Source organism: Octodon degus, unplaced genomic scaffold, assembly GCF_000260255.1.
Source record: "Octodon degus isolate 3935 unplaced genomic scaffold, OctDeg1.0 scaffold00040, whole genome shotgun sequence".
Taxonomy (NCBI): domain Eukaryota; kingdom Metazoa; phylum Chordata; class Mammalia; order Rodentia; family Octodontidae; genus Octodon; species Octodon degus.
The window spans coordinates 10,422,887-10,441,437 of record NW_004524616.1 but is presented as its reverse complement, the minus strand read 5'-3'; the positions used below and the strand labels follow the sequence as shown (position 1 = coordinate 10,441,437).

At 36.3% G+C, this 18,551-nt stretch overlaps 1 protein-coding gene across 1 annotated transcript in view; it reads left to right on the top strand.

Moving 5' to 3' along the window:
- Prrc1 (proline rich coiled-coil 1) overlaps window positions 1-18,530 on the top strand; it is a 27,452-nt gene extending 8,922 nt beyond the window's left edge. The window contains exons 7-10 of the mRNA XM_004631318.2: window positions 2,924-3,087; window positions 7,700-7,803; window positions 11,963-12,065; window positions 18,147-18,530. Of these exons, the coding sequence (XP_004631375.1) occupies window positions 2,924-3,087; window positions 7,700-7,803; window positions 11,963-12,065; window positions 18,147-18,356 (581 nt within the window). The 3' untranslated portion in view covers window positions 18,357-18,530. The remainder of the gene's footprint in view (window positions 1-2,923; window positions 3,088-7,699; window positions 7,804-11,962; window positions 12,066-18,146) is intronic.
- Window positions 18,531-18,551: the final 21 nt, after the last annotated feature.

Sequence of the window (18,551 nt, the reverse complement as noted above, 5' to 3'; positions counted from 1 at the left end):
AAAAAAAAAAAGAAAAAACAAAAAAAAATATTGAGCCATATAGCAAGACCCTATCTCAAAAAACTAAGTAAGAAAAAAGGGCAGAAAAACTACTGCCATAACTGATACTTTAGGGCCTGGGGATTTGGCTCAGGGGTAGAATGCTTGCCTAGCAAGCTGGAAGCCCTGGATTCAGTCCTTGGCACCAAAACCAAAAAATACATAAATAAATAAATACACCTCCCCTGGGTTACACCACTTAATGGAGCTACATTGAGTCAATGTTTAATACTTCTTACATTCAATCACATGGCTTTCCTTGAAGTAAAAACTTACATCAAGAATTCAGCTAAATTGTTCTTTGTGTTTGTCCCAAGGATTCAGAAATTGGACTTCATAATAGATATGACATCATATTGTAGCAGCAGATGGCAGCGAAGATAAGTCCCCACAAAAGAGACTCTTCCACCAGATATATAGCTGTGAAACAACCTTGTTCCTGGGGCAAAAAGTTGTGTATTACAAATAGCTTCCCTGAAAAAAAAATGTTATCAGTGATAGTCATTAATGCTGTCAATATGTGCTTAGAAGCAGACCTTTGAATTCACTGAACAGATTGAGCACCAGTAATCCTAAAATGCAAAATCCAAAATGCTCCAAAATCTGAAATTTTGAACACTGTCATGGTTTTACTTCTGTTTAAAAATTCTATACCTTCTTATGTGACAGGTTGTAGTAAAAACACAGGTTCCCTAACAATATTGTGTAATATTACCTTATGTTTTAGACATGTGGAACAGAAGTGAATTCGATGTTTAGATTTGGGTCCCATCCTTAAGATAACTCAGTGCATATGGACAAATATACCAAAATTTGAAAAATCTTAAAATCCAAAACATTTTTGGTCTTAAGCATTTTGAAAAGACAAACTCAGCTTGTATCACAAGGTAGTAGGTTAAGATTTTAATGAACAGTGGCATACATTTGGCCAAATTGTTCTGTTTAGAAATAATAGTGTGCGTGTTTTTATTTATTTTTTTAATTTTTGGTGGAACCGGGGATTGAACTCAGGCCCTTGCTCTTGCCGGGGAAGCGCTTATTCCACTGAGCCATCTCCCCGGCCCACATGATTTTAGAATAATTGAAAATTTTAAAATGGTTGAACTGATTAATAATGTGGTATACCATTAGCCTTTTGAAATTTCAAAATTTTGTATTACTTCCATGCTCAGATATGCTTAAATATTTGTATTAGAACAAATATTTGTATTAGTACATATATAATTTACAAATCTTTAAAAAAATTATAATTAGTTAATTCGGTACACAGTCTCACTATGTAGTTCAGACTCATAATGATCTTCCTGTCTCAAACTCTCCAGCTCTGGACTTAGAGGTGTGTACCACCATGCCCGGCTTCATTGGCTGGCACATGGGGCTGGCACAGCATGTGGTACCGGGGATCTAACCTGGGTCCTTGCACTTGGCAGGCAGGTGCTTAGACCACCGAGCTATCTCCACAGACCCCTGAATATCTTTGTAGTATAAGCTTTTTCTAAAAAATAATGAGGGGCTGGGGAGATGGCTCAGGGGAATAAGCACTTCCCTGGCAAGCGCAAGGGCCAGAGTTCAATCCCCTGTTCTGCCAAAAAAAAGCACACACCAGGCGTGGTGGTGTATGCTTGTAATCCCAACACTCAGAAGGCTGAGGCAGGAGGATCACAGCAAGTTTAAGGCCAGCTTAGAGTACAAAGTGAGTACAAAGCTGGCCTGAACTGCATTTTGTAAAACCCTGTCTCAAAAAGACAGTAACAGTAATGAAATAATGAGCACATATTACAAGGCCAGTGGTCCCCAGATTTAAACTCTTTACTAGATAAAAAGTATAGAACATGGCAGTCCTTTTCTGGCAGATAACTTTTGAAAATTTGTTTGTTGTCAGTGAGTCTTCATTTTTGTTTCTCATAGAGTATCCCAGCAGGGTAGTGTACACTTCACAAGCCAGGGGTTTAGTTTCTGTGACTAATCTTTATGTGAGGACTGGAAACTGGCATCCACATGGTGTTGGAAATTACTGTATAGTCAATATGCATATTGATCAGCAATAGGGGAACTACTATTATTTACAACTTTAAAAATGTAAGGAATGTATTCACCCAAAATTTAAATTAGAGGTGAGACTTGGCAAAATTAATGGAGTAGTATAAACTTTCCAGGAAAATAAACTCTTTTATGTCTTACATCCTTTTCCAAATTAGTATGTATGAAACACTATTAAGAGCCATCATTAGATGCTGAGAAAGTATCCCATGAACAGAATAAGTATGGAAAGAACTAGATTAAACCCATGATTTTTAATTGTTGGATTTCTCAGAATCTTAGATATGTTAATATGCATTGTAAATTTCCTAGAAGAAAGTGTGGTATGCAGCTTCTTCCATAACTTTAACCACAGAATCCCATCTTCAGGCAGCACTACTATTACATTCTGGGACCTCTGATACAGTGGTGGAAAACATGTGCCTTAGTGTGTCAGATGGGACATGCAGAATCATTAGAAAGCCTGCGCTGTCTTCTCCTTGCAAATAGTGCTTTAAACTTACAGTCTTGAAGCTTGGAAAAAGTTGGTTGTTGGGCCAGGAACATAAGATGCTTTTAGATTAAAATGTGAGAAACTCAAGCAGTGTGGCAAAAAAAAGAACTTCTGAGTCCACAGACCTGGGGTCAAATCTGGGCATCCATACCGAACAGCTGTGTTAACTTGGCCAGGACTTGTCACCCTTAGTTTTCTCAACTATTAAAAGAGTAATGACTTCTGTCTTGTATCATTTTATGAAGTTAGTAATAATCTTGTAAATAAAACATTACTATAAATAGTATGGTAGTGATTCTGAGAATTTCATTATTTTAATATGGAATTGAAATTTTCTTTTGTTCTTTGTAGAATCTGGAGGTGAACTGGATATTGTAGTGACCTCAAATAAAGAAGTAAAAGTGGCTGCTGTCCGAGATGCCTTCCAGGAGGTCTTTGGCTTAGCTGTGGTTGTAGGGGAAGCTGGACAGTCCAATATTGCCCCACAGCCAGTGGGCTATGCAGCTGGATTGAAAGTGAGTAACAGCTGGGCATGGTGCTGTATACTTATGATCCCAGCTCCTGGGGAGCCTAAGGCAGAAGGAGCTCAAGTTAGAAGTCAGCGTAAGAAATTTAGCAGGAGCCTATCTTAAGAGTAAAATATTTAGAATGAAAGCCCAATAGTACAACTTGGTAGAGCACTTGCCAAGCATGTGTAAGGCTCTGAGTTCAGTCTCCAATATTGAAAAAAAAAAAGAAAAATGGAACACCCTTTTAAGGATATAGAATCTGTCGGTTACTGTCTTGGTAAGTGTAATAATGTTTCTATGGTCTATATGGAGCTACTATGTTTACTAAAGTAATCAGCTGTGTTTAGACAACTCTTACTAGTATTAGGAAGACATTATAAAGTTTTAAGAAAATCTAAGGTAGATTTATTGGTGGAGGAAAGGAAATAAACTCAAAGAATATTCTTAGTTACTTTTCTTGATGCTGAGACAAAATACCCAACACGGATAAAGAAGGAAATATTTATTTGGCTCATAGTTTGTAGATGTTTTAGTGCATTCGTCAGCTGGCTCCAAGGCAGTGTGGCATTGTAGAGGGGCATCCCAAAGGAGAAATAGCCCAGAGCAAAGCAAGAGTACCTTAGCCTTCTTTCTGTCCCCTACATTTTATGTAGTTTACCTGCCTTAGAGTGGGTGTGGCACTCATCCCCTTAATCCTAGCCAGAACTATGCCAGACCAATCAGTGGACTGATGTAGTAATCACCCCTGTTCACAGCATCACACACTTCTCTGAAAAGCCCCACCAATGACTGCATGAGGCTTTGTGGGGGAACATCTAACACAAGCCATAACAGCACACAAGGAGTTGTTAGTCTTAAAAAGGATTTAACCCAGTATTAACATTTACATCAGTTACTGAGATTACAGTATCCTTTGAATCCTAAAAATTTAAAATTATCTGTTAGTCGTGCTGCAGATGTTTTTAAGTTTAAGGAATTCTTCCCTCTTATGCATTGGTGAAAATGTTCTGTTGTATTGTTATCTGCATACATACACAGTCATGCATGAAATGAACAGTCATTGGCATGCAAACGTTTCCCCCTCCTTTAAAAAACAAAAATGCCAAACAAGACCTGTGACAAACTCTTTGGCCTCACTTCCCCTGTAATCTGCTCCTTTATTTTGCTTTGTTTGCAGCATACTTCCTCTAGAAGTCACCAGTGTTTTTCTTCAGTTCTTTTCATATTCTCTTATCTCAACTCCAGTCAGGCTTTGCCTGCAACACTTGCCTGAGAGTGTACTCACTGCTGCCAGGGTGCTCCATCTTACTTGACGTAGCAGTGGGTTTCAAGACAGGTAACCACTCTTTCATGCCTTTTCAGTTGATTCCTTGGAGACGTGCTTGGGAATTTTTTTTTTTTTTAGACTTCACTCAGTGTTGTGGCTTCTGCTGTTTCTGTGCTGCTTTCTCTTCTTTTCAGCCTCCAGGTCTTCTTTTCCTTGACCCTTTGGAGATCTACTGTCCATCTTTAAGTGCCATCTTTCTGTGGACCACTCCAAGTTTGTCTTCACTGAAACCTCTCTTGTAAACTTCTGATTTATATAAAAGTTGCCTTCAATGACTTTACTTGGCCATCTCAAGTGTAGTATGTCTGGAACTAAATTTTCTTTCCCTTAGATTTGCTCTCCCAGCCCTCTCTGTCTCACTTGATCACATTCTAGTCTTCTGCTTTCTCAGATGAGAAATCTTAAGTCATCCTGAACTTCTGAATAGCTAACTGATGGCTATATGACTTGAATTTAATCTCATCTAGAAATGAAAAAAATATGACAAATTGGTAAATATGTGATGCAGTAATTGCATATCAGTCAGTTATATATAAGGTAAATCATAAGCATTTATGTGGATAATTTTTATTTGAAAGATTAAAACAGGTCACATACATAAATTGAAGTTGTACTTTCAAGATTTCATGAATGCTTTTGCAAATTGGAAAGAGTTTAAGAATCTGGGAAGGTAGACCTTTTCATATTACTTTTAAAGGGTAATTTGGAGAAAATCCTAAAATAGAAATAGGCTTTTGGACATAAAAAGGGTAACTTCATGTTTTGAAATTAGAAATTAAAGCAAGAACTTTGTTAAATTGTGAAGCATTAAATAAATGATATGTATATCATTCCAATCTTTACTGTAAAACGACATGTATTTGTCAGGCTTTTTTTCCAGAACAGTAGAGGGAGCTAATGAGAAGAAAGATAATGAAGATTCCTAAAATATAAAAAAAAAAAATTAACCTTCTTTCTATCAAATTTTACTTGAAGTGACTTTTGTGAACTAAACATGTTCTTTAAACATATGAAATTATTTCAAACAGTAAATCAATTTAGCCAAAATTAAAATTTAGGAAGTTTCTGAAATTTCTGTGTAAAGCATTCATTTTTCTCTTTCCTTTCCTTTCTTTTTTTTTTTTTTTCTTTTTGATACAGGGTTTCACTGTGCTGGTTGGCTTTGAGCTCACTTTGTAGCCTCGGCTGGTCTTGAACTTGTAACCATTCTCTTGCCTCAGCCTCCCAAGGGCTCAGATTAGAGGCCTGTGCCACCACACCCGGGTTCAAGCTTTCATTGTATTGGAAAATCAATTTGTAGTCATGACCATTGTTTCATAGTTTATATTCAACAAAGATGTAGATAATATCTGCATTTCTGAACATGTGTGAAACTCTAATTATATGTCTGAACTAAGTTGAAACTTTCAGAATATAATGTAAACTCTTAAGGCCCTTCTGTCTTGTGGTTCAGTTTGAGATTATTTCAAGGTGTCCTATTTTTACCTTCTCTAGTTCTTGATCCCTTGAAGTCCTGTCCAGTAGCTTGGAAAATGAACAAATTTAATTTGTTCCCTGGTAGTGTAATATCTAGTAATTTTTTGTTGTACTACATAGCTCCGATATCACCTTGAAGGTGTTGGGGATGAATCTAAACAACCCACTAGTCCCCTAATAGTTTTTACTGAATTAACATTCATTTAATCTTCTTGGTAAAAATGTACCCATAACTCCCTCACTGGGAGAAGTCAGCAGGCTTATAGTGCCCACTATAAAGAATTACATTAATCTTACCTGTTACATTTCTTTCAAAATCTGCAGCTGCCTTCTTATTTCAGTGTTACACTTGATGAAGTCATTTTCATGCTGTATTCTTGAATTGGCCATCAGGGCTTTGGGGACCCTTGTTTTTCCCATTGCACGATTTGTTTGTGTACTCCTGATTTCTTGTTGAACACCTATCGTGTTCAACTGATAGATATCATGCTAGGCATTAGAGGTAAGACTGAACAAAATAGTAGTAACTTTTGTTATATTTTAAGTTATGGCATCTTTTATCTTTAAAGATAATATTTAAGTTATTCCTGTTCTCATACAGTTGTCACTTTCCTTTAGCCTCTGAAAAAAGAATTCATTTTCTCTAGAAATAATTGAACTTTATTTTTATCCAAATAAAAATTGAACATATGTTCTCATTTCTTCTGTGTAACTCTTCTGCCTTTAAAAATGTAGGCTTATCATTTATAGGTGATTTTGTTCAAAAATTACTTTGACTCTATTGCCCTTTGAACATTTTATCATTCATGATCACTGCTTATGAAATGATTCAGAGAAAGTAATAAATACCAACTTTGTCACTAGTAATCTAACTTACTGGATAGTTTTCTGTTTATGAAATATATATTTCATAATTTTGAGTTCTCTAATGCAGTGTTCTCAACCCCTCAATTTTGCTTTATTGATGGTAGTTATTGAATAAGCTTTAGTATAATGTGTGTATTTACAACTTTTATTTTAAATAATTGGTCATTTTGGTGCACCATATTAAAGAGAAGTCAAAAAAAAGTAAAACATTTTTACTGTTAATGTGAATACTTACATAAAAAGACTCATCTAAGATGGCCCTTTGACAGATCAACATTAATAAAATAGTTTTCTTACAGTAATAATAAGTTAGAAAACATAATTTAAAATGACCCATTTAACAACTGCAGCTAACATAGTATTGTATGTGGATACAATTTAGAAGATGCAGGGCTGGCCAAATAGCTCAGCAGATTAAAGCGCCTGCAAGCAGGCTCAGGGCCCTGGGAGTACCCTAGACCTGCTGGCCCTGCCCCTGGGGCACACTGAGATGGCACTTGAGCCTGGGCGTGGCGGTACGTGCTTGTAATCCCAGCTCTTGGGAGGCTGTAAACAGACAAATTGCTACCAGTCCAATCTAGTAGTGAGATGCTGGACACCCTATAGACCCTTCCCTAAAAATACAAAAAAAAAAAAAAAAGTTCAGAAGATGCACCCCACACTTAATAATGGGAATGTGATTGGTCTTTTTCATTTTTTGCTCTATGTACTTTTATATTGTTTGAATATTTGTAGCATGTATAATTAGTGTATATATTACATAATCAAGTAAATAGTAAAACATGAATATATTGTTTTATTTTATTTTAATTTTTTTTTTTTGGAACTGGGGATTGAACTCAGGCCCTTGCACTTGCCAAGCAAGTGCTTAGTCTACTGAGCCATCTCCCCAGCTCCTTATTAAGTATTTTAGAAAAATTGTTTCCAATCTCTACCATTGTCATTTAGGGTGCCCAGGAACGCATAGATAGCTTGCGTCGCAATGGAGTCATCCATGAGAAGCAGACTGCTGTGTCAGTAGAGAACTTCATTGCAGAACTGCTGCCTGACAAGTAAGAGGCTTGCTATATTTCTCTTAGAAGCAAAATGCATTTGGGTCTAGGAGTTTACACTGAATACCTAGAAGAAAGTGTCTCCTATTTTAGATCCAGAGAGAAAGGTTTGTTCTCATGACAGCTCTTACCACTTTAGCTGTGCCCTCCTTGCTTTTTAAATTATAAAATGGAGATAGTATTTCCATTTTTAGTAACTTCATGTAACAATACTAAATATAATGGTGTATTGGCTTATTTATAATAGGCCACAGGTATCAAACACAGTTTATCTCTTAGTTATTTAAATGTACAAGATGACCTGATGGCAATTACTGGGTTTGAGTAGAATACTGTGTGTGTGTGTGTCTGGAGAAAAATCTCCAGACAGTATACAAAAAATGTCTTTTAACTCTGAAGGGATGTTATAGACCAGCTGAGAGAAAATGTATATACAGATGAAAAGCTTTAAATAATTGTAAAAAAAGTTCCATATTTTTTGACCAAATATTTTACATAAAAGTTTAGGTAGTTCTGTGGAGTCATCTGAAATTTTTGTGTCAAATGAAATTTATAAAAGGTTACAGCATCAACTAGATTTTGAAAAAACAGTTAAAACTTGTGTTAATGAGAAAAAGGTAGGATATTCTGGGTAGAGGTTTAGTTCAAAGACATTAAAAGGTATTCAGGAGGCTGGAAGTTTGTTGACTAGGGAATCAAGTAATTTGAGGACAGATTGGGAATAGCTTTTTGTTCTAGGTTGAGAAGTTTGAACTTTCAATGTGTGTACTAAAGAGCTATTTAGTGATTGTTGTTACTTAGTTTTCTCTATTAACCTTTTACCGTTATTTAATGGTTACTTTGGAGATTGCATTTTGCCTCTGAAAGACTTTCTTTCTCCCTTTACTTTGTCCTCACTCTTTCATGGCTATAAATATATGATTTGAATAACTCATCTAGCTTTTCACTAGAAATGTTGGCTTACCATAAACTACTCCAGCACACCATGATGTTGCATTTTCCCCGTCAAATACCTTAGTTTTAGAAAAAGAGTAGAATATTATGAAGATCAGTAGTATTCAGTAGTACTAGGAAGTCTGATAGTACAGGTAGAAAAAGGGAAAACGGATTATAACAAAGTACAGGGTGGGGAGAAAGGGGAAGGATAAGGTAAGAGTGTAAATGTAAGATTCCTTTTGTGGCTGCTTCTTTCCACATTGTTCCCATGAGAAATAAATGCCTAGAAGATAAGGGCAAGAAAATGCATGCTTAGAAATGAGGTTGAAGACACCTTTCCAGAAAGAGCCCACCGACTAAAAGAAAAAATTTAAAAATGTTTTTGGCCCTTAAGAAAGAATAGTGCTAGTTTACATATAGTGGTTTTCATCTGCTGTCTGTATTGGACTCTTCGTCAGTTCCTGCAGAATGAAAAAAACTAGCATGACGTGTACCACCTATGGAAGAATGCTAGTATAAGCATAGAATGCCCATATTCTGAGATTTACTTGTCTAGTGTTTGGTTTTAGATCTTGAGTTATGCTGTTAAATTTGCTAAATGTCCATAAAATTTTGATGGGCGATAGCAGATGCTTTGTTACTGGTAAAACATACAAATTGGCATCTCTGTATCAGTTCCTCAGATGCTGTTGTATAGTTCCTTTCTGCTTTGTGAAATCTATAAATATCTTAGAACCATAGTTTTGTTTTTTTAATTATTTTTTTAAATGTTTTTAGTTCAGGGTCTACATGGTCTCACTACACAGATAAGACTTGTAGTGATCCTTCTGTTTTCAACCTCCCAAGTACTGGGATTACAGGTGTGCACCACCATACCCAATCTCAGTCTTTTCTCAGCAGGCTCTAGGGGCAGGGCCGGCATGGAACAGAGGGGATTGAACACTGACCCCTGCATCTGCCTAAGTAGACACTTTAATATGCTGAACTATCTTGCCAGCCTACCATAGTTCTTTTAAGGCCTTTTAAAGTAAAATTGATTTTTAAATAGGCTTGTTCAAATCCATTGTGTTCCACCAGCCAAATGGAGGAGAGATGGAGTCTCCCCTGACTCCTTGAATATGAGCAGTCTAACTTGGTCCTCCTCTCAACGTGGCAGCAGGAAGTAGGATAGGAAAGTGTGTATGAAGGTGGGGAAAAAGAACTAAAAACTTTCTCCACCAACAGTGTGAGGGACAGAAATAGAAGAGTACTTGGTAGAATGACAGTGGTTATAGTTTCACAGTGAATTGAAGAGAATGAGAAAGCTGCTGTCCAGGTTGAAATGTTCAGTAGCATAGTGATGTTTTAGAAAACAAAGCATCTTGGAGCTCACGTATGTGTTCATTAGCATGAGAGAAACTTCTTATATTTCCAGTGACTGCTTTTCAGGATGTGCATGCATAACAGTTCAGTCCATTACTCATGACACACACTATCTACACAAATAATGTAAAATGGCACAAAATAAAATTTAGCTAAGCTTGGGTTTATGGAGATTTCACAAGTATATTTTCTCAACTGAAAAATATTATAACCAAATATGAATTTTTTTTCTTTCTGTATTTCAGGGAAGGGTCTACAGGGTGTTCAGGGTCTCACTACTAGATCAGACTCATAGTGATCTGCCTGTGTACAGCCTCCCAAGAGCTGGGATTACAGGCGCGTGCCACCACACCCAGTCTCAGTGCACCCTGGGGGCCGGCCGGCACAGCAGGCCTAGGGATTGAACCCCTGACCCCTGCACTTGCTTATAGGTGCTTTAATCCGCTGAGCTATTTGGCCAGCCCCCAAATGTGAAATTTTGATTAGTATAACAAATAAAATAAATCATTATTAAGTTTAAAATTTTAGGATATGACTGCTACAGATATTCAAAGTCCCATTTTAATATTCAGTAGAGTTGCTTATGTTATACTATATTTTACTGTTTCTTTGTCTGAATATGTAAGTCTCCTAATCTATTTTTAAAGTTTGTTTTACTTTATTATATCTATGTTTATTTAGAGACATCGAACATTCTGTTCCAAATGCTCATATTGTTTATTCATAATTTCAAGGAAGCAGGTTGTTGAATAAATTTAGTAGTTAAGATTTTGATGTTGCTATAATTGTCTTCACATAAGTAAATTTAAGAATGTCTTTTTATAATTTCTCAGTGTCTTTAAATGGAAGAAAGCTTTTGTGATTTTGTGTAGATATATTCAAAGTCTGATTCATTGTGAAAAATTCACAAAATGTGATTAGAAGGATTTATCATTCATGAGAATAGTGTCATTATTTCCTCCAAATGAGCTTATTTGAAAATTCTGTAGTAGTGTGTGGTGGCTTAACACTTATAATCCCAGCACTCAGGTGGCAGAGGCAGGAGGATTACTGAGAGTTTGAGGTCCACCTGGGTTACAAAGCAAGTTCAGAGTCAGCCTGTATTGCATAGTGAAGCCCTATCTCAAAAAGACAAGAAAAAAAAAGATAACAAAATACAAAATTTGGTAGTAACTGCTAATGGGCTGCTAATTAATGATACAGATGGTAATATATACTTCCATATTTTAGCAAGTAACATGTATTGTTACTTGTGAGAAGCTATTTGCATATTCAGGTACATGTAAACCTTGCTTTTGCATATTTGTGTAATCATTTTTTTATTTTCTCCCATCTTAACAAGAAAGGAAACTTTCTATAATCAGCAATTTTAAATACTTTATTTCCCATTTTCTTTCTCCTTTTTGAATTAACAAAGTAATTTTATCTATTATTTCAAGGTTGTTTCCTTGCAGAATAATAAGAAAAGTTTGTTTTATTTTATTTTATTTAGTTAGTTAGTTTTTTGTACTTAGTACAGGGTATATAGAGTTTCACCACACAGATCAGACTCGTAGTAATTCTCCTGTTTTCAGCCTCCTAAGAGCTGGGATTACAGGCACACACCACCATGCCCAATCTCAATCCACATCTCAGCAGGCTCCAGGGGCGGAGCTGGCACAGCATGCTGGGAATTGAACCCTGGCCCCTGTGTTTGCCTAAGCAGGTGCTTTAATCTGCTGAGCTGTCTTGCTGGCCCTGAAAAGTTTGTTTTTAAAATTGGATGTTTTATCTGAATACTAACTTGCTTTTCCTTTCTGTCCATTTGTTGTAATTTTTACTTTCCATGTAAACTATATGAGAACCACGTATTCTCTTACAGATGGTTTGACATTGGATGTTTAGTAGTGGAAGATCCTATCCATGGCATTCGTCTAGAAACCTTTACCCAAGCCACACCAGTGCCTTTGGAATTTGTACAACAGGTTGGTTTTCTGCTTTGGTGTATTTTTGTTTTAATTAAGTTTATTGGTAGAGTATTAGACATACATAATGATCACATTCATTGTAGGGAACTTGTACCTGTACATGATAGACTTTAGTTCCTCCTTTCTCCCATTCTCTTTTCCTCCCTTAACCCCTGTTCTCCTCATTTACAAAGCATTGTTTCCATTTTATCATTTTTTTCTCCTACTTTCACCCCTATTCTTTTTGAACAATTTCTTTTTATTTCACATTTTGTTTTTTATTTATACTTTCAGTTTCTCACACCAGAGGCCATGTGATATTTTACATACATATGTCCAATTCATTTCACTTAAAACTGTGGTCTCAAGGTCCATCCATTAACCTAGAAATGTCTGATGTTTATTATTATGGCTGAATTGTATTCCATTGTAGAAAATAACCATGTCTTCTTTATTGATTCATCAGTTGATAGGCATTTGGGTTATTTCTAAGATTTAGCTATTGCAAATTGTGCCACTGTAAACATAGGTGTGCATATATTGTTGTGATATGATGCTTTTAATTCTTTTGGAAAGATAAGAAGGGGGATGGCTGGGTCAAATGTGAACTCTAGTGCTAGTTTTTTAAGGAATTTCCACACTGATTTCCACAGTGGTTGCACCAGTCTACATTCCCACCCACAGCAGAGAAGGGTTCTTTTTCCCCATACCCTGACAGCATTTGTTACTGGTTGATTTCTTGTTGATAACCTTTCTTTCCAGGGTGAGATAGAATCTCAGTGTTGTTTTAATTTGCATGTCTTGAATATTTTTTCATATATTTGTTTGCCTTTGTACTTCTTATTCTTGAGAGTTATCTATTCATTTCAGATGCCCATTTTTGGATTGGGTCTTTAAATTTGAGGAGTCTAATTTTCTTTCATTTCTTTGTGTGTTCTAGATATTTGTCCTTTGTCTGAAGAACCAACTAGCTAAGATTTTTTTTCCTTCTCCGTAGGTTGTCTTTTTACTCTATTAGTAATTTCTTTCTTTTTTTTTCTTTTTTCTGTATTTTAGGGAAGGGTCTACACAGTGTTCAGGGTCTCACTACTAAATCAGACTCTTAGTGATCTTCCTATTTACAGCCTCCCAAGAGCTGGGATTACAGGCATGCACTATGATGCCCAGTCTCAATTGCAATTGCTGTCTCAGTGCGCCCCGGTGGGGGGGCTGGAGGGAGGCAGTCCCAGGGATCCAACCCCTGGCCCCTGCAGCTACTTGCAGGCGTTTTAGTCTGCTGAGCTATATGACCAGCCCTAGTTATTCATCTTTAGTGAAAACTCAGTATTAGAAACCTTAAATAATAATTACATGTTGTTAGCTATGTTGAGTTAAAAAGTGAACCAAATGATGTAACCATCCATAATTGCCAAAAGGCATAAGCAATAATTTTTATATAAAATTTTGTAATTCTTTAACAAATAAAATGGAATTTATGTATATATTTATATTAGAACATCTGTATTACTAAAGTTATTTCATTGCTTTTTTCTGTCTTAAAATTATTTGAGGGGGCCAAGGAGATAGCTCAGTAGAATAAGCACTTGCTTGGCAAGCGCAAGGCCCTGAGTTCAATCCCTGGTTCCTCCCCCCCCCAAAAAAAAAAAAATTATTTGGGGTTTATAAACATTTGAGAATCTGATAAAACTATAGATTCATTGTATGTATAGTTAGTTACATATACATTTGGCATATTGTGTTCATAAAGTGGCTAAAAACATTCTGGACTCATTAGAAGCTTATAGTTTAGAAAGGAAACTAAGAATTGATATCTGAATTTTTGCAGTTCTCCTAAGAGTTTTTATTTACACCATAATTGCTTTTCAAAAGTTCAAGAAATTTTTAATAAATGTTAATAAACTCATTCCAATGTAAATATAAGATTGTAAGTGAACACTGCATACTGTTATACCAGCAAATTTGGATAAAATGATAGATTTTCTAGGAAAATATAAATTTTTCTGTTGTTGATTCAGAAGTATTAGGTTGAGATGTTCAGAACTGCTCTTCGATAGAAACAATCATTTATTGTCAGTTTCATGATTTAACCCAATTACTGTACCTCAGTGAATCATTATAGTGAAAGAATTCCATCAAACCAAAAAAATCTTTGTATTCTAATGGTATTAGAGTTCCACATAATATTCAAGGTATAGTTGAACCTCATGTTGCATAGATTATAAAAAATATAGAAAGTTTTCTAATTTGTTATCTTAACACCAAAGATTTTAGTCCATTATCACTTGAGAAATAAATGTTGAAATCATTGGTAAAATTAAGAGATTAAATTCAGAAATACATTAGAACAATATATCCTGACTATGAGGGGTTTATCCCAAGAATGGAATGATTCACCAATAGCAAATCGATTATGTAACTCACCATATTAACAGAGTAAAGAAGGATTCTAGCAGTATAGTTTGCTAGAAATAATAACCATATTATTAATTAGTCTTAGCTAATTAGGATTAGAAGGGTATATTTGTATTAGGAAATCAAAATAAAACATTAGATCCTCAGATCTCATGATAGAACATTAGAAGCTGTGTAATTATAAGGGTACTTCCATCACTGCCACTGTTAACATTGTGATGGATCCAGCTCAGTGCACAGTGGTCCACCGACAAGTCTGGCCTGCCACCTACTTTTATAAGTAAGTTTGTTGGAGCTGGGTGTGGTGGTGTATACCTATAATCGCTATGCTTGGCAGGAGGAGGCAGGAGAATCAGTGAGTTCAAGGCCAGCCTGGGCTACATAGTGAGACTCTCAAAAAAAAAGGGAAAAAGTAAATTTATTGGAACATGCTCTGCTTGTCTACTTATAAACTGTTACAGCTATTTTTTTTTCCATAATTTTATTGAGAAACAAATAGCAATAAGACAGTTGCAAATCAAATTGGTAGGACAGTTTCGATAATTAATACATTGCATACATTCTTCCTAGTGGTTAATTGCTGTACAAGACGCGGACATGATATCCTATTTACAAACACCATTAGAACAAATCCCTCTATTCATTAATAGAATGTAACTATATATCTATCCTAACCACTTTGAATACACAGATACAAAATGGACATTCATCTGTATCCCCTTTTTGTGTTAAGTTCCATTATTTGAATATTATAGGTGTGTAAACTCAGCAAAATATTCTAAAAGAGTCCAGTAGCCCATAATAGTATTGGGTCTTCTGCTTGACTGGCAATGTCAGAAATTGTTGACCTGAGTCCCCTACAACTCAACATAACAGCATGGCTGCTTTACTTCTATTTCGTTTTTATACTTTTCTGCTGGATGGTTAAGACCAAGGTCAGCAGGACCTATGCAACAAGAGTTGTGTTACAGCTATTTTATACTGCAACAGTTGAATTGAGTTTGCTGACCTCTATATGAAATAAAGCACTTTCCTTTTACAGTGGTGTCTCAGTTCATGAACATTTTCTCCATGATTCTGGTTAAAACTGAAGTGGACAGGAATGAATCAGTTTTGTCTTTAAGGTTAACATTGGACCTAAATGTGACCAGAATTGAGGAATTAAGTTTGTGAACTGAAGCACCACTGTGTTCTCTGCTGTTCAGCTCTCTTCATTTCTTTAGCCATCCTGAAATGATTTATATCTATGCTGTTTTCTTATTTAGTTTTTTTTTTCTTTTTTTTAATTTGAGGGAATAGAAACCAGCCTTTCAAAGAAAAATAATTAGTATCAGTATGTATTGTATAGAAAAATCTGGAAAAAGATTTCATATAATTTATACTTGTTAAATACAGGTGACTAGGGCTGGGGATTTAGCTCAATGACACAGTGCTTGCCTGGCACACATGAGGTCCCAAGTTCAGTTCCCAGTACCATCCATCCATCCAAACAAGTGACTCTTTCCCTGCCCCCATTAAAAACTCAGCTTGTCTGGATTTTTGCTTGTAATATGAAATACCTTGCTCCTTGGGAATGTAAGCCTAGCATCCCGAGCATCACCTGGGAACTAAAGCAGCACAGCCTCTCGGGCCCACTCAGAACTCAAGTGGGCAAAAAACAAACACGGTGAACTATCTGCATTTTCTATGCAGCATGGGGTTTTTATTATTTTTACCTAAAGACGTCTCTTTTTCGTAATGACAAATGTGTTTTTTTAAAAACTGGTTTTTCTCAATAAACCTTTCAAAGATTTTAATTTTTTTTTTTTTTTTGCGGAACCAGGGATTGAACTCAGGCCCTTGCTCTTGTCAGGGAAGCGCTTATTCCACTGAGCCATATCCCTGGCCCTTTAAATTGTTTCATATCTGGTCAAGTTGAGATTTTTAAGAACTTCATTTTTTTTTTTTTTTTGCGGAACCAGGGATTTGAACTCAGACACTTGCACTTGCCAGGCAAGTGCTTATTCTACTGAGCCATCTCCCCAGCCCAAGAATTTCATTTTTAATTTGTAATAGAAGTTTGCAACTTGATTTTTTTCAAAAAAATCAACAAACTGCAAGCACCTGTTAATAAAGGTCTTAAATAAAAAGAAGAAGAAAAAAAAAAAAGGAATTTAACTCAGTTCCTTGTACGTGCACTTGTGCTGCTGAACTAGATCCCTGGCCCAGATTCTGTTTTTTCTTTTTCTTTTGGTACCAGGGACTGCATTTTTAAGGCCTTTGGGACACTTGTGTGCTTGTAAGTTTGAGAAGCAGAGCTTTACAGTGTCTATAATGACTTTAGTAATGTATCTGTTGTTCTTCTATGAAACAGTGATGTACTAATAATGCACTGAGCGTGGGTTCCCAAACAGTGCTCTGAGGCTGTTTTGTATAATACTGTGTTCTCCTGGAAATAGCAGTGGCGTTTGCAGTTCAAGTGTCTTAGTTAGGGCTTGAGGAACTGGTTTTGCAAAGACCAAAAAACAAGCTCTCAAGTGATTATAATATGTAGCACAGTTGGGGATCATGGCATAAGAGGTCCATTCTGCATACAGATGGTCCTCCCCTAGATGTGGCTCCCTGAAATAGAAAGCCCCACTCTCTGCTGTGAGGCAGAGTCTATTCTTTTATACCTGTGTGGATGAGAAATGCTTTGAATAGAAGCAGATGGAGGTTGGGTTAAGTATTAATGACACAAAAATGATGTGGTGCTCTCTTGGAATGGGTATTGTTTGATTTTATTAATTTGCTTATGTGCTAGCTGTGTTCCTGAGGATATTTCTTACAGATTATTTGAGCAGTTCTTTCCTCTGGGTTGATGCCTTAATATGCAATTTACTCATTCTTGTTAGAATTTTATGACTATAGATAGTTATAGCCCTAACCCTGTCATCATCATTATAATTATTATTATACAGGGACTGAACTGAGGATCTTTGCACTAAACTATATTGTCAATCTTTTTTTAAATTTTTAAGGCAGGTTCTCACTAAATGGCTAAGATGCCCAGATGGGACTTGAAATCGGCGATCTGCTTGCCTCGGCTTCTCTAAGTGCTGACATAGGCACCCACCAGTGTGCCTGGCCCGCACTGCCCCTGTTTTTAACCTGAAATGACACTGGAGTTTAAGCCTTTGGCCCTGAGCTTTGTTAATAGGTAGAATAGTTAGATTTAAAAGTTAACTATGGGCCACTGCTCCTCCCTTCTGCTCTGCTTTTGCTGTCAGCTAGCACTGTGAAATATTGTCTTCTGCCATGGGCCGCTCTGCTTTGGAACCAGCCAAGTGTGGAGTGAAAGCTTCATACACTGTGAGCTAAATAAACCTTTCTTTCTTAAAAATAAATAAAATAAAATAAAATAAAATAAAACAAATATGGCCAAAGCTCTTGTTTCAATTTCTAGCACTGCAAAGAGAAAAGAATATATTTGAGTGGAAAAAATGAGCTCGGGGGGATATTTTTAATAAAGTAGATGTGTGCAGTATTATTTAGATTTCTTTTGTAGCCCTTTTACTTCATACCCTTGGCAACACAGCTGTGTTTCTCAGTGTTTGTCATAATCTATATTAAAAGTAACCTCAGTAAAGACTTAGAGGTGTCACTTAACATTGCTAGTTCCAGTATATATAACACATCATAAATATTGTGGATTTTATTTTTCCATAGGCTCAAAGTCTAACTCCCCAGGACTACGATCTGCGGTGGTCAGGCCTTTTGGTAACGGTGGGCGAGGTCTTGGAAAAGAGTTTACTGAATGTCAGCCGGACTGACTGGCATCTGGCCTTCACTGGCATGTCACGTCGACAGATGATCTACAGTGCAGCCAAAGCCATGGCAGGCATGTACAAACAGCGCCTGCCCCCGAGGACCATGTGAGAAGAGACATGGGGACACTGACACTGAGATCCTTTCCTGCTCTGAACTTGGTGTTCAAGAAGTTGTGTCTTCTTGAATTGAGTAATGTCATTGAATCTAGTGATTTTTGTAATTTTCCTGTAGACTACAATATTTTTTCCTAGACAGGCATGGTATCATTCCAATAGAAGAAACAGATAGTTGTTTTTGTTTTTT